Source organism: Lagenorhynchus albirostris, chromosome 14 (genome assembly GCF_949774975.1).
Source record: "Lagenorhynchus albirostris chromosome 14, mLagAlb1.1, whole genome shotgun sequence".
Taxonomy (NCBI): domain Eukaryota; kingdom Metazoa; phylum Chordata; class Mammalia; order Artiodactyla; family Delphinidae; genus Lagenorhynchus; species Lagenorhynchus albirostris.
In genome coordinates, this window is record NC_083108.1 from 64,215,103 (window position 1) to 64,231,275 (window position 16,173).

Here is a 16,173-nt window from a genome sequence, read left to right on the forward strand (position 1 = left end):
TCCTGCAGCCATGACCAGCATGTTAAGCCCCAGCACTGTGACTGAGACGCTGGACCCTCCTGAGATATCAGAGTGCAACCGAAATGCTGCCGACATCTCCGTCATTGTTGTCTATTTCGTGGTGGTGATGGCTGTTGGGCTGTGGGTATGTAGGAGCTTAGTGGGGTGTTCAGGGTGGGCACACGTCTTGGGGGGCAAAATGTCTGAGAGAGGGAAAAGTGTGATGTGACAAAGCTGAGAGGACATTACCAGCTGTCACAGGTTTCATTGTCCTTCTCTCACAGTCATTTTCTCATGTGTGACATCAGTAATGCTTGCACTGAGCTAATTTATTCTTCTAACAACCCCATCGTGTGAACGGGGCCAGCAGTGAGACTTCAGACTTATTCTGTTCAGCATCTCCAGCACCTGGCATAATGAATAAAGATGTTGTTTTATTACCTCATTTATTTTATGTTCCTTTGCTCACTTTCTAACTTAGTTGAGTTGGATGCTTAATTCATTTACGTTCATTCTTTCTTTTAAGTCATGACCAGGAGGCTGCAAATTTTCTTCCAAGCACAGCTTTAGCGATACCTCACATTGTTTTCATCAACGAAAATAAACAAAACAGTTATGACAAAAGTTGAGGAATATGATTTCTTAAAGTTCCTTGGTTTCTATGAAGATGTGATTTTGAAGTCCTTTAAAAATTGGTGCTATATCACAGTTTCCAGGATAATGTTTCTCTTTAGGAGTGCTGGAAAAGGTCACTTCCATCAGCACCCTGGCCAGAGCATCTGGGGCATCTCAGGGCACCTGCTGACATTTGACCCTTACATGTCTTCCCTTCTGCTCAGGCAATGTTGAGGACTAACCGGGGCACTGCTGGTGGCTTCTTCCTGGCTGGTTGAGATGCGACTTGGTGGCCGGTGAGTGGGTCAGAGCTTCCTGGAGATAAATTTCCAGTGTGTGTGCGTTTAAGGGCAAAACAGCATGGGGAATACTGATCACTTGTGAGGTGCATTGGTTGCCTATTGCTGGTGTCTCTTTTTCTAAACCCCTGACCTCAGAGCTCTGCCCTGTCATTCCAGTAAATAATAGTACATCAACAATTATGAGAACAGATGCAGTGTGGCATTCTGGAAGAGTCAGTCTGGCTCTGCTTCATATTCTCTAATCCTGGTCCTCATCAAAAATCTTCTGCCTTGGCTCCTTATGATCCCCAGCACACTCCTTCCTTGATCCCAGCCCTGAGCTAATGTTGCTGCCCTCTTGTTTGGATGCGTGTCCCTCTCTGCTTCCCTCCTTCAACACCCAGCTCAAGCCCTGCTTTCTCTGAGAAGCTTCCCCCTGTACAACCACCGGCATGTCTAGTCCTTCATTCTATGCAGTTATGATGTCAGATATATGATGGCGGATATGTGTTCTATGCAGTTATGATGGTGGTCGAATGGTGATGCCTCTTTGATTCTTGCCCAGTTGGTGTCTTCCTTGCTGGGTTTTGATGTCTGGCTTCCTTAGCAAGAGTGCCATTACAGCAAAGGGTGCATCTTCTCCTCTGAACCCATACAGTGTCATCAGTGGGTTGGGTACATGGGTATACAGTGGGTGCTCAGCACATGCTTCCTTCACAGATCTGCTGACTAGGTAGTATGAAGGTAAGTGGAGATTAGGAAATGACCTGGCCAGGTGGTTGAAGTAGACCGACTGCAAGCTCAAAATGGGTATTCATCATGGTGTCCAATCAGACAGTGCCTTCTTAGGACTGTTTTTATGAAACATTCAAGGCTCAACCAATCCCATAGCTACAGACAAGCTCAATCCCATCCCCTGTCCCCAAATACCTGAAGAGAAAAGGTGATCTTACAGAGGGCTAAGAGGTGAAAACAGGAGAAAGAGTACAGCAAGGGTCCCACACTTCAATTCAGTTCTGGCAGGACTAGTGCTCACCCGTGCTCACTCAAGAGATCTCTCTTGATTGTTGAGACTTAAGAACAGTAGACAACATGACAGAAAGGGAGGTGGATGAGAAGAGGGTCATTAGGGTCAGGGGGATGGAGAGGAATTCCCTCCTACCCAGCTTTGGAGTCCTTGAGGCTGACTGAAGGGTCCGATGGGAGGTCTGGCAGTTCTTGGCCAAGGACAGGCTCAACTCAGAGCATCCAAGTAGATAGATTAATGTTCCTCTAAGGAGGGGGTCAGAAAGCTTTGCCAGGGACTTCCCTGGTGGCGTAGGGCTTGAGAATCCACCTGCCAATGCAGGGGACATGGGTTTGAGCCCTGGTCCGGGAAGATCCCACATGCCATGGAGCAACTAAGCCCTGCGCCACAACTACCGAGCCTGCACTCTAGAGCCCGCGAGCCACAACTACTGAGCCCACATGCCACAACTACTGAGCCCACATGCCACAACTACTGAAGGCTGCTCTCCACAACTACTGAAGCCCGCGTGCCTAGAGCCCAAGCTCTGCAACAAGAGAAGCTGCCACGATGAGAAGCCCGCTCACTGCAACGAAGAGTAGCCCCCGCTTGCTGCAATTAGAGAAAGCCTGCACGCAGCAACAAAGACCCAAAAACGAAGACCCAATGCAGCCAAAAATAAATAAATAAATAAATTTACTTTAAGAAAATAAAGAAAGCTTTTCCATAAAGTGCTAGATTGTAAGTATTTTAGAGCTTATGGGCCGTACAGTGTGCTGCAACAACACAACTACTGTTGTAGCACAGAAGCAGCCTTAGTCAATATGTAAAACCAATGAGTGTGGCTGTATTCCAATAAAATTATCTGTGGACACTGAGATTTGAATTTCATATAATTTCACATTTCACAAAATATCATTCTTCTTAAGATTTTTAAAAACTATTCAAAAGTATGAAAACATTCTTATCTACCAACCATGCAAAAACTGGTGACTGGCTAAATTTAGGCCATGAGCTCTAGCTCGCTGACTCCTGCCCTAAGGAGAAGTGATGGAAACATCTCAACATTCACCTGCTTTCAAGAAGTCTGTTTTGGGACTTTTAACTCTGATCCTAGTCTGTTTTCTTGGATTCCAGCTGAACGCCTCTCTCTTTGCCAGTAATATCGCCAGTGTGTCACTTCGTGGGGCTGACAGGGATGGGAGCGGATTCAGGAATCGCCATTGCAGCATTTGAATGGAATGTAAGTGGCATCATAAGCTTTTTTCTTTAAATCAGAACTCTAGGTATGTTTGTCTGGGAGTCTGTATAGGACAAACTCCTCTTTGGTTTGATTTCTGTTTCTCCTTTTCCTAACCCATCCCTTGATAAACCTCAGGGCCTTCCCTGTGTGGCCCATTCTGCCTGGGTCATTCCAGTCACATCATTCCCCCCCTCTGAGATTTCACTAAAGCAGTTATTCCCACCAAGAATGTCATTTCTATATCATTTAATCCCCACTGTCACTTGACCTCCTTGATCATTTTAGCTCTCACTTCTATCTCTCCTCCTGAGCTATTACACTATATATCCAGTTCTGAATTAGATGCAGGAAATTAAAAAATGTAAAAGTAATGATCCCTTCTTTTGAGAAGCTTACATCTCAGTGAGAGAAACAGATAAACATTCACTACAGTGTAGAAACTACAAAGAAAGAAGTATGCATGCAGTGTTGAGAGACCTCGCACAGAAGGAGCATCCATCCTAGATGGTGGCTGGGACTTGGCACATGTCCAGGGAGCTTCCTGGGGCCGATGCCAGATGGATGAGTAGAAATTGACGAAGAAAGTGATAGCATAGTAAGGAGTGAATGATTTAGAGCTAGTAGATCAAAACTTCAAGACTTGGTGATTAAGTTCCTAATTGTTCTACTGCCATCTCAGCAGTAGAAGCTGTGTCTTCTTAATTAGATCCTAAGTTCCTTAAGTACTAGGGACCATTTCCTCTCGTGTCACTCACACTACCCCATCATCCAGCATTTGACTGAGCACATGCTATAAATATTTCTTGAGCTGACTGAGTTTTTTCAGGTCTAGTCTCTTATCCTTTCTAGTGTTTGCACATGCATATATATGCCTATCAGTCAGAGGGAGATGCTTATGTGGAAGAAAGTTGGATCATAGCAAATGTATAAACAGACCATCCCTGGATAGACTCAGAAAGTGACCTTATGTCATCACAAATAACTGTGCCCCTCCCTTATTGAAGATTTTGCCCCTAGTTTTACTTTAGTAGTATCAGAGACTCCAGAATGGACCCAGCCTCCACACATGCCCTATGGTCCGAGTTTTGTTTTGATAGTGCCATGCACTCCAGAAAGGGGCCAGTCTCCAGAAGTGTGGACAAAATACCCTATGGCCCCAGTGGGTGTGACTAACAGGTTGCTGAGAGCCTGGCTCTTTTAGCCTGTGACCTTGGGCTTCCTTAATCTTTGTGAGGCTTGGGTTACCCCTCCACAAAACAGGAATAACTGTGCTTATCACATCTGCCTCACCTGGTGTTGTAAGAAAAGCATGAGTGATATAAGTGAAGGCTCTTTGCAAACATTAATATTCATGTAAGACTATACCATTATCATTATTATATATGGCAAGACTTGGGGGCAGTCACTGGGAATATTCTTCTATCTCTAAATTTCTTTCTCATTGGTTTGAGAAAGAAATTCCTGACATTCAAGAATAATTCCTTTTGGCAAAGATTGTATGACCTTCTAGTGGTCCAGCTGAGCTCATATCTCTTACTCTTTGTCTACTTTTCGCCATACATCTTTTGTCACATCCTAAGCCCCAGGAAACGGTGACCTCTGAATCATGGAAACAGAGGTAAGGGACCCACAGCTGTCTTGGGGTCATAATTGGTTGAGTGGGACAGGATCCAAGTAAGCATTTTATTTTCAGACTCAGAGGTCATGAGGTGAAAAAGCCCACAAGCCAAACCTCTCTAATTTCCACTCTGTTCTTGGTTTCTTGTAGGCCTTGCTGTTGTTGCTGGTCCTAGGGTGGTTCTTTGTCCCCATATACATCAAGGCAGGGGTGAGCATCCACAGGTGTTCTCTGGTGCATTTTTCTAGCATTCATTTATTCACTCATTCTTTCTGCAAAGTCATGAAACCTGGGTAATATCATTAGTCCCAGGATTTCTGGGCTTACATTTACATGAGACCGCTAAGTGCTGCCGGATCGCTCTTGAAAACGGCTGCAATCCACTGTCCTCTTGCTGATCACTGTTGTGAGGGTTCCCATTTTCCCACATTCTCACCAACGCATGGTATTTTCCTTTATTCTGATTTTTGCCATTCTGATGTTTGTAAGGTAGTTTGTTGTTTTTTTTAATGAGGGGTTGGAAATACCATGCTCTGGTGGCTCCCCTTCAACTTCGGTGTTGTCAACCAACTAGGGCACTGCTCTGCCTCTCTGAGCCTAGCTCCCATGCTTATTCCTTCTGCAGCTGGTGCACAGGCTGAGGGGTGCTATATCCTGGGATAATTCCTGGGATGACGGTGTCCAGGGGGCAAGCCTTCTGTCTAGTACCTCTGCAGGTCACTATATAATCCCTCTTTGCTCATCCTGAGTCCCTTCTAGTGCCAGGCTTGAACAAGCTCTGCTCTCCTTGGTGTAAGAATACACACCACAGAACTTATGCATGTGTTCTTGGACATAGCTTACCATCTTTGAGGGGGTTCTGCACAGTTTCTGAGCCCCAAGAATTTCCCTTCTTGCTTTTGATAATATTATATAAATGTTTACTTAACATTCTTTTATACGGGGGGAGATGAAATCATGAGCTCAAACTACTATGAAGGAACCAGAAAAATGCACCTTTTAAACTGATCACATAGCTGATCTCGTATTTCGGTAATGATAACCTCAGAATTTTCTCTACGTAAGAGTTAATATAACTCTCTTTTTTTCAATAAAGATAATCACGTAAATATACACCTGAATATATATCTGCAATTTGTTGAATTATCAATTTATTATGTAATCCTAATTATGGTTCATTATTTATATTGTTTTTGCTAGACTGCAACATTATTGGTGAAAATAATAAAAAAATATTTGTTGAGAGTCTACCATGCATTTGGTGTTGTGGTAGGTATTTTACATCTACCTTCATATTAAAGGCCCACTTTACAGATGAGAAAACAGAGGTTCAGAGAGATTGTCATTTGCCAAAGTTCATATTTCCAGTAAATGTTGGATCTGGGAACAGATCCCAAGATTGCCTGATTCCAATGCCTGTGTGCATTCCAGCCTTGCTGCTTTCCCAAGGGACTGTGCCTTTCTCACTTGTGTCTTCCCAAGGTGCCACACACAGTCACCTGCCCACAGGTGCTTAATAAGTGTTGAATGATCTGAATGTGCTGGACCCTGAAGGTGAATCCCTGCTGATGTCTGTCTCTGAAGGTGATGACCATGCCAGAATATATGAGGAAGCGGTTTGGTGGGAAGCAACTCCACACTACCTCTCCGTTCTCTCCCTGTTCATCTGTGTGGCTTTGAGAATCTCAGTGAGTTCAATGCCCTCTTGGCATTTTAGCTTCATGAGGGATGAGAGTGCTAAGATCAGAGAGCCTTTAAAGGTCAAGCCATATAGATGTTTTAAAACTACATGGGGTCTCTCTACCAAGATTTTATGCAAAAAAAAAAAAAAGGAACTTCAGAGACCCTGCATTTGTGGAGTAAAAGAATTACATGTAGGGCTTCCCTGGTGGCGCAGTGGTTGAGAGTCCACCTGCCGATGCAGGGGACGTGGGTTCATGCCGCAGTCCGGGAGGATCCCACATGCCGCGTAATGGCTGGGCCCATGAGCCATGGCCGCTGAGCCTGTGCGTCCGGAGCCTGTGCTCCGCAACGGGAGAGGCCACGGCAGTGAAAGGCCTGCGTACCGCAAAAAAAAAAAAAAAAAAAAAAGAATTACATGTCACGAGAGGCTCCAGAGTGTAAACCCACCCTTTCATTAAGGATGTGAAAAAAAATGGATGTACAGAAAGATCGGAATGTCTCATTCAAGTAGCACAGCTATTTAGTAGTAGAAACGAGAAGGATTCTCTGGCACCCTGGCTCCCCCCTGCACAATAACCTCTTTATTCTCTTTGTCAAAGCCAGTTTAGGTTTACTTTTTCCTTTTCAGCTTGATTATCTGACGTGTAGACCAGAAGGAAAGTGTTTTGTATTATTATACTGACTTTGCTTAAATGTACCCTATTTTATCGCCCCTACAAAACAAATGTCACAAATAAGTGTTAAAAGAATTCTGGAGGGCTTCCCTGGTGGCGCAGTGGTTGAGAGTCCGCCTGCCGATGCAGGGGACACGGGTTCGTGCCCCGGTCCAGGAAGATCCCACATGCCACGGAGTGGCTGGGCCCGTGAGCCATGGCTGCTGAGCCTGCGCGTCCGGAGCCTGCGCTCCGCAACGGGAGAGGCCACAACAGTGAGAGGCCCGCGTACCGCAAAAAAAAAAAAAAAAAAAAAAAGAATTCTGGAGAGGGTGTGGAGAAAAGGAACCCTCTTGCACTGTTGGTGGGAATGTAAATTGATACAGCCCCTATGGAGAACAGTATGGAGGTTCCTTAAAAAACTAGAAATAGAAATACCATACGACCCAGCAATCCCACTACTGGGCATATACCCTGAGAAAACCACAATTCAAAAAGAGTCATGTGCCACAATGTTCATTGCAGCTCTATTTACAATAGCCAGGACATGGAAGCAACCTAAGTGTCCATCAACAGATGAATGGAATTCTAAAGCTTTTTAACAGTTAAAACCCTTGGAGATAATCATTGAGGAAAGAAGAAAGGAAATTGAAGATTCAGCAGTACGTGTAGAAAACAAAGAAAAAGCTCCTCATGTATCGATGACTAAGGAAATAATCTCCTGCAAGTTTATAGTCTAGGCAGTTCATGAGAGCAGAAGCTCACCATCCTTATTGCTCCTCTGTTGAGTTGAATCATGACTGGAAGTAAACCAGTTGCTTAGATCAAATGGCATGGGCCTTTCTAATGCAATGTGAGTATTTCCCAGCACTTATTATAAATTGTTGAGCTCCATGTCAGGGGGAACAAGATTCCTATTCACTAGGAGTTCACCACGTGGTTAAGGGTGTAAGAATTTTACACATGAAATAGCACTTTGTGACAATATATGCAAATATACTAAACTAAGAGCTGGACTAGGGTGTGTGGACAAGTTCAGGAAATGTGTTGCAGACCAGGAAAGAGGGTGGTAGTCCATGTTGGGTGGAATTGGAATTGGAGGTCATCCTCATTGATGGGGGTTGGGGGCACTTAAGCCCCAGGACAGAAAGGTGAGGAGAGAGCCCAAGGGAGGCAGAGGAGCCTGCAGGTGTCCGGGGCTTTATGCTCACATGCTCCTCAGGTGGGTGGGAGTTAGTGATCTCCATTCTCCCTGGCTCTGACATCTAGAGCTTTATGATCCTAAAGAGCATGAACAAGGTGCTGGAGCAGAATGACGTGGCCAAAGGGGCCCCCAAGGGATGTAGACTCTTGGAGTAGATGGTTCCTGCTTGTGGGGAGGGGATGGACTATTGGGGAGCTGAATGAAACAGCAGGGAAGGCCAAGAGCATGAGTGTGACTGTGCAGGGTCTGCTGTGGTCACCTGGAAAGATTCAGTGGCAGGAGTCCATTCTTACCTACAAGGTTATGGTGGTTTTGGGGGGGGGGGTTGGTTTTTTTAATTAATTAATTTTTTTTTTTGGCTGTGCTGGGTCTTCGTTGCTGCGAGTGGGGGCTACTCTTTGTCGCAGCATGTGGGCTTCTCATCGTGGTGGCTTCTCTTGTTGCGGAGCATGGACTCTAGGCACACGGGCTCCAGTAGTCGTGGCACACGGGCTCAGTAGTTATGGCTCACAGGCTCTAGAGTGCAGGCTCAGTAGTTGCGGCACATGGGCTTAGTTGCTCCACAGCATGTGGGATCTTCCTGAACCAGGGCTCAAACCCATGTCCCCTGCATTGACAGGTGGATTCTTAACCACTGCGCCACCAGGGAAGTCCCTACAAGGTTATGTTTTAAGTGGTATTAATAATCTTAGATACTACCTTTTGTGTACTATTACACTCTATAACAGATTCTGTCCTGGTTACTTATTAAACAGATCAAACTTTCACAGTCCTCCCCTGCCCCAAGTTTTAAAAAGATCATCTTGTTCACTGGTTCTCAACCTCCAATAATACATATACTGAGAATCATTATATGTATTCTATCAGACATCATGCACCTTTACCCCTAAATATTTCAACCTGTATGCCTTAAAGATATTGATATTCTTTTAGAAAAACACACTGCAAATTTTTAAACCAGGAAATTAACTTTGATACAAACTAAGGTTACTAATATGTAACCTACAGACCTTATTCAGATACGACAATTGTCCTACTAACGTCCTTTAAAAGCAAAAGAAAATCCTGAATCATGAAATGCGTCCTTTTTATGAGAAATATTTTATAATTATTGTGAATGTAATTAAGTCCACTGAATTATACACATTAAAATGGCTAAAATGGCAAAATTTATGTCATATATACATATATTTACCACAATAAAAAGTCATTAGTGGGACTTCCCTGGTTGTCCAGTGGTTAAGACTCTGCTCCCAATGCACAGGGGCCGGGTTCGATCCCTGGTCAGGGAGCTATATCCCTGCCGCATGCCGCAACTAAAGTTCCCTCACACTGCAACTAAGACCCTGTGAAGCCTAAATAAATAAATAAATATTTAAAAAATAAAAAGTCATTAGTAATATAAGCTGCTTATTTATAATTTCAAGACTATCAATTTATTGCCTTTCTTGTACTATATAAGAGAAACCAAAGTCAAGGAATTCATAATACAGTAATGTGTGTTTTCATATGTAAATAATTATGCATGAGTACACAAGTCGTAATACTGTGCTTAAATAATTGTACATACAATGTACGTCGGTATGAATGTGACAGCCATAAATGCAGACGGATGCAGGTATGTTTCATGGCAACTCAAATACAATGAGTAACAACTCAGTAGGTGATATCTTTTCTGAAATGATAAATAGACTTTTTGTAACTATCCAGTTATGTAAAAAGTCCAATCTTCCCTCAATTTACACAGTAATTGCATTCCTTGAAAACCCAGTGATAACAACATTGCAGAGTACTTTGGGTTGGTAACACAGAGTTAGGCTCTAGGCTCAGATCATCAAGAACAGGCTTTTCAACAAGACGAATGTCTGGTGAGATGATAAAATACCAAGTTTTATTTCAAATTTCATGGGGGAAAAAAAAGCAACCATCTCCTATTATACACCTTCCAAACCCAAGTTCTACAAAGAAACCTACCTCTAATTCTTCTGATTCTGAATCCTGCCGCCTTATCCTTTGCCCTGACCCCACTCATGCTTTCCTTTCCCTTAGATTCCACAATCCATCTTTATAATCACTCTTTAAGCACATAGCCTCAGTTTCTTTGCCTATCTCCACTTTCATTGAACTCCCCTGGCAAAAAGTCCAACCCTGGTTGAATCCAGCTTCCCTCTGACTCTGTGCCTGTACCCAGAGATTTTATTTCTGTGTTTCTAACATGCTTACATCCTATTTCTCAGGTTTTTGTTTTGGTTTGGGTTTGGTTTTTGATATGAAGCCTGGGAGGATCAGAGTTGAAGAAACACCTGTTGTGTTGAAGAAAGATCAGAGAAGCTGGGAAGCACAATTTGGGGCTATAGGGGTGCCAACAGAGCTGGGTGGACATGACCTTGCATCTCAGCATCCCTCTGCAGGACTCCCTGCTGGCTTCTAAACCTCAACCAATAGTCCTTTTATCTGTGTTTCTTTATGATTTTCTCCCTGGTCCTCTCAATGACTATTCTAAACCATCCACAATGTTTTTACCTCCTGGACCTCTGCCTCTTATCAGAAAACCTCATCTCTCACTTTATCTAGAAAATTTAGGCATGAACCAACCACTCATCCCTCCTCCACCCAAATAACCTTGTTCTTACTTTTTCCCACTACTCTGAGGATGAGGAGTCTTCCTTTTTGTCAAAGGCCAACCCCTTGACCTCTGCCTACTCTTGATCCCATCTCTTCTCAATGCCTCTGGCTATTTGCTTCATAATTATCCTCCTCCCATCATATTTTACCTATTACTTTCTGTTACCCCACGCATGCTCAAGTATCTTCCTTCCTGGCCATAACCATTCGTCTATTCTGTATCTCCTCTATCTACTAGTCTAGTCTTTATTGTTGTTTCTCTGCTGACCATCATTAAAGAGTAGTCTACACAAGCTATAGTGCAAACATTTCTCACCTTCTGTTCAATCACTCATTATTAGCCTCGATGGTCAGTCCAGTAATTGATCCTCTGAGGATGAGATCTGGCTTCTAAGGTGTTCATAATTGGATTGTAGAGGTGACATGTATACTATAGTAAATATTAGTGACATGTATACTATAGTAAATATTAGTCATCAGTGAAGAGCTAAGTGACGCAGTGCATGTTTCTTTTCCATCCTGACTGTTCCCTCTTTTTTTTTTTTTTTTTGCGGTACGCGGGCCTCTCACCGCTGCGGCCTCTCCCGTTGTGGAGCACAGGCTCCAGACACGCAGGCCCAGCGGCCATGGCTCACGGACCCAGCCGCTACGCGGCATGTGGGATCCTCCCGGACCAGGGCACGAACCCGTGTCCCCTGCATCAGCAGGCAGACTCCCAACCACTGCGCCACCAGGGAAGCCCGACTGTTCCCTCTTTAGTCAGACATATTTTCTGGAGCCATATTCATCACACTGGCCTTGGGATTGGACCTTTATCTGGAGATCTTCATCCTCTCGGCTATCACTGCCATTTGCACAACCACTGGTGAGTCCATTGCATGTTTGGCTCAGTCACGCTACTTCTGCTGATCTCACCCCAACCTGCCATTAGCATCCTCAGTGTTAGCCTTGTCACTGCCATGTAAGGATATCCTTTTATTTCCATTGTGAGATTCAAGCACAGACCCAGAAACACAGCTAGAGCAAAGAAAACAGAATCCTCAGTATTTGGTGTGAGCACCTAATGATGTAGTGAATGGGATGGGGTAATGGTGACTGGGCCCAGCTATGTGTTTGGTACGCAGAGTGGCATTTGGAACCCAGTGTATCATACACATGGGAGGTCAGGATAAAATAGTGGCTTAGACCTGAGACTGGCAAATCTAAGGCAGGGCCCAAATGAATACACGATGCCAAGGCACAGAATCAGGAAAGGAAAACTGGGGCAGTGGGTTGGTTGTAGGAGGAGATGTGTGGTAATAGTTCAAGCAGGCTTTCATGAACCAGATATTTTGGTGTAGCACCTCATGCATACTAACTTATGAAAATTAAACTATACCAGCTCAGTTGGAAAAATAAAGAAAAAGTATAGCTGGAACAATAAAGATAGTCCTGAAGCCATTTTAATACTTTGAGCACATGTTTCAGAGTAAGTGAAAGTTAAGTGCATAAATCTCCTATTTTCAGTATCCATCTTGTTTCCCCATGACACTCTCATGAAGGAAATATCTTGTTGACTGAGACTCTGTGAGCCTAGAGTTGAAAGAGAAGTTTTTGTTGTTTGAACAACACTGCAGCAAAACACAAATCAATGACTATATCTAGCTCTTAACTAATGAAACAATGAAATATTCTGACACTAGAGCAAAAACGGTTCTTTCCAGTTTTGTTTTGTTTTGTTTTGTTGCGGTACGCGGGCCTCTCACTGTTGTAGCCTCTCCCGTTGCGGAGCACAGGCTCCAGACGCGCAGGTTCAGTGGCCATGGCTCACGGGCCCAGCCGCTCCGCGGCATGTGGGATCTTCCCGGACCGGGGCTCGAACCCGTGACCCCTGCATCAGCAGGCGGACTCTCAACCACTGCGCCACCAGGGAAGCCCTCAGCTACTGTTTTGATAGAGATTTCCTTGAGTGACAAAAGCTCTCCCAGTCTTTTCAAGTTGACTGTGCTGGGGGCCTCCTTCAACTCCTAGCCAGGCTTGCACTGGATCTGACCAAGGTGAAAGCTTAGGGTCTTCTCAGGCCTTTTCTAAGCATGTGTCTTACCCTGGTCATAAATATGGCTTTCTAAATTCCCCATTATATACAGTTGTTTTTGGATGTCTTAATTTCCCAGAGACACTTTCCCCAGATTTTGCCTTAGGCAGTCTGTTGTGTTTTGACAACACAAGAGTCTTTGCAAGTTTGGCTTGCAGTGTTTTCAAGATTTTCCAGTCTGAGTTCAGAGTTAGGTAAAACAGAGCTGTACCTAGTGTCAGTCCTTCAGGTAGCCTCCCAGACAGGTTAGAAGAGGCATACACAATAATTTGTGAATGTGGTCTGCTCTGCTCCCTCTGGAGCTAGGGAAATGGTTCCACACTGGGGACATGAGCTACCCCTACTTTAAAACTGGTGCCAATTTATGACTGGTGCTGCTTTAAAACTGCCACCACACAGCGAGAGGGTAAGGGAAGGGCAGTAAGATTGCCACAAAATCTTCCTACCATTTTGTAGTGACTTTTTCTTGATTCCATGCTTGTTTGGTCGCTATAAACTTTTATAAATCATTTTCCATAATTCTCACAAAATTGGTTCTGACAGTTTCTGTCAGTTTCACAATTCACAAAATTGGTTCTGTCAGTTTCACAATTCACAAAATTGGTTCTGACAGTTTCTGTCAGTTTCATTTTTCTTTCTTTTTTTTTAAACATCTTTACTGGAATATAATTGCTTTACAATGGTGTGTTAGTTACTGCTTTATAACAAAGTGAATCAGTTATACATATACATATGTCCCCATTCTGCTCATTTTTCAATGTTTCTATTGGAGGATGAGAGTTTGGAGTGGCCTACTCCACCGTATTGCAGACATCATCGTTTTTATGATCTCTTCCTGATTTCTTTTTCTTTGAAGACTTTTTAAATTCTTTGTCCTTTTTTCCCTAATAGTTTCCTGCTATCTTTTCCTCGTTGATTCGCAGGAATTCTTTGAATAGTCTACCTACCAACTGCTTGCTATTTTTTGTATTACTTCCTCACTTCATGTTCTGCCTACTCTCTTTCTGGAACGTCAAAGAGATGAATGTTGGCCTTTCTGGGTCCATGTCTTCTGAATTTTATTTCACAGTTTCTATCACTTTACCTCTTTTTAGTACGTTTTAGGATAATTCATGGGCTTCATATTTCCATCCACTAAGGTCAGTTCTGTCCATTCTGCTATTTAGCCCATCTTCCAAGTATTCTGTTTCAACAAGTTAAATTTCCCTTTTCAATATCTTTGGGTAGATAGTATAGTACAATATTAACAAACTGGAACTCAGAAGTCAGGACCCTGGTCCTGGAGCAGTCAGAGTTGTGGTGTGAGAATGAGAGACAAGGAATGTAAGTGTGTAAAAACAGCTTGTGCTAACTAACATCGTGGACATGGTGTGAAAACTTGTTCTCTAAAATCATAGACTGAGAAGCTTGGCTATTTGAAATGATATCAGTGAGAATGAAATAGCTCACTCTTGCCTGATGGCTCTGAGTCACACAGGTCACTAACAGAGAAACAGCCTCGCTTTCCAACCCAGGCGCAGAGCTTCAGATAGGGGTCTTCAGACATAATATTCCACATTTAACTTTGAATTTCCAAGATAATGGGAACCCTGGGTCTGTTTCTTAGACCAGCCTGTATATTAACCCCTTTACACACTCTCTCTGTTTTACTTTGAGCCAAACACAGTCTCACCTAAATTTTCCCTAAACTCCACACTTCCTCCAAATCCCATGGTAACTCTATCTCTTCCTCTATTTGGTGAGAAGCTGCACTTCTGCTTGATTGTCTCCCTTGCTGAAGCAAGTTGAATCAACCTAGCTTTGTGGGGCCATAGGTGTGTTCCTGGCTTCAAGAGGGGTCAGAAAGTGATGAAAAGTGGTGTTGGGTTCACTGAGTAGAAAAAAATGGAGTCTGCAAGATGGCTGGACCAGGTGAATGACTATTGAGGAGACAAGAATAGAGACAGAGAGAGAAGAAGAGAGGGTGAAGAATAAGAGAGGGTTAAGAAGAAGGAAGGTTGAGAAGAAGACAGACAGTCTTGTAAGGAAATGGAAATGCAATTCCTGATCAAGAGTCTGTCTGATGGTGCCCTATAGACCTTTGAGACAGCTATGAGAAGTGGATCTGTTCTAATAATGTAGGTGTGGGGTATGGTATGGTGAAGTCGATGCAGCCACAAGAGAAGAGAACCAGGCTTGAAAGGCAGAAGTTTATTATAGTCACAGATCCCAAAGAGGAGGGCACTGCATGCCATGCAGGGCCACAGGGGGAAGCACCACTGTCAGTCAGAAGGCAGAAAGGAGCAAGAGGAAGGCCTAGGCCACAGACTTTATTGGGGTTTCTTCAGGAAAGGCAAGGCAGGGCAGGTAAACAACTTAGGATTGGCCGGTTTGAGTAATTCTGGTGCGCTTTGGGCTATTGAGGTGGTCTCTAATTGCCAAGTACCTGGCCCTGGGATGATTTAGGACAGAAGAAATATTGCCTTGGTGTGTGAGAGTTAGATAAGGAGGTGACTGGTGTATAAACATGATTGGTTGGTCAGTTTATGACAGATGTGATCCGGAACAAGCACTTTGCCATCTCTCCCCAGTCTGCAAGGCCTCCAAATGCCAGAGCATCAAAGTACAGAAAATAGGAAAATATAGTTAATATACTTGACCCTGTGATAAATGCCTATCAAACTGACAAATACAGAATCTAAGAAAATGCAGAACAGGATCTAATCCCCTTACAGATTATATTAGTTTGCTAGGGCTGCCATAACGAAGTACCACAGACTGGGTGGCTTAAACAGCAAAAATTTATTTTCTCACAGTTCTGCAGGCTGGAAGTCCAAGACCAAGGTGTCAGCAGGGCTGGTTTCTTCTGAGGCCTCTCCTTGGCTTATAGATGGGCAGTCTTCTCCCTGTGTCTCCCCATGGTCTTCCCTCTGTGTGTACCTGCATCCTGATCTCCTCTTATAAAAACATTAGTCATATTGGATTAGGTCCCACCCTAGTAATCTCATTTTAACTTAATTACCGTTTTAGGGAGCCTATATCCAAATGCAGTCACATTCTGAGGTACTGGGGGGGGTTAGACTTTAACAAATGAATGCGTGAGAGAAGAGAACACAATTAAGCTTATAGCACAGGTAAAGTTAATTATGCATCTTATGGATTTCCAAGTCATGGGTTCCTGTGGAAAAAATA

At 43.6% G+C, this 16,173-nt stretch overlaps 1 protein-coding gene across 1 annotated transcript; it reads left to right on the forward strand.

Moving 5' to 3' along the window:
• The first annotated feature begins 10 nt into the window (after positions 1 to 10).
• On the forward strand, positions 11 to 11,837 carry LOC132532239 (solute carrier family 5 member 4-like). The gene is given in 7 exon segments (XM_060170523.1): positions 11 to 145; positions 3,040 to 3,075; positions 3,077 to 3,145; positions 4,914 to 4,973; positions 6,348 to 6,399; positions 6,402 to 6,451; positions 11,688 to 11,837. Coding segments are annotated over 7 exon segments (552 nt in total).
• The last annotated feature ends 4,336 nt before the right edge of the window (positions 11,838 to 16,173 follow it).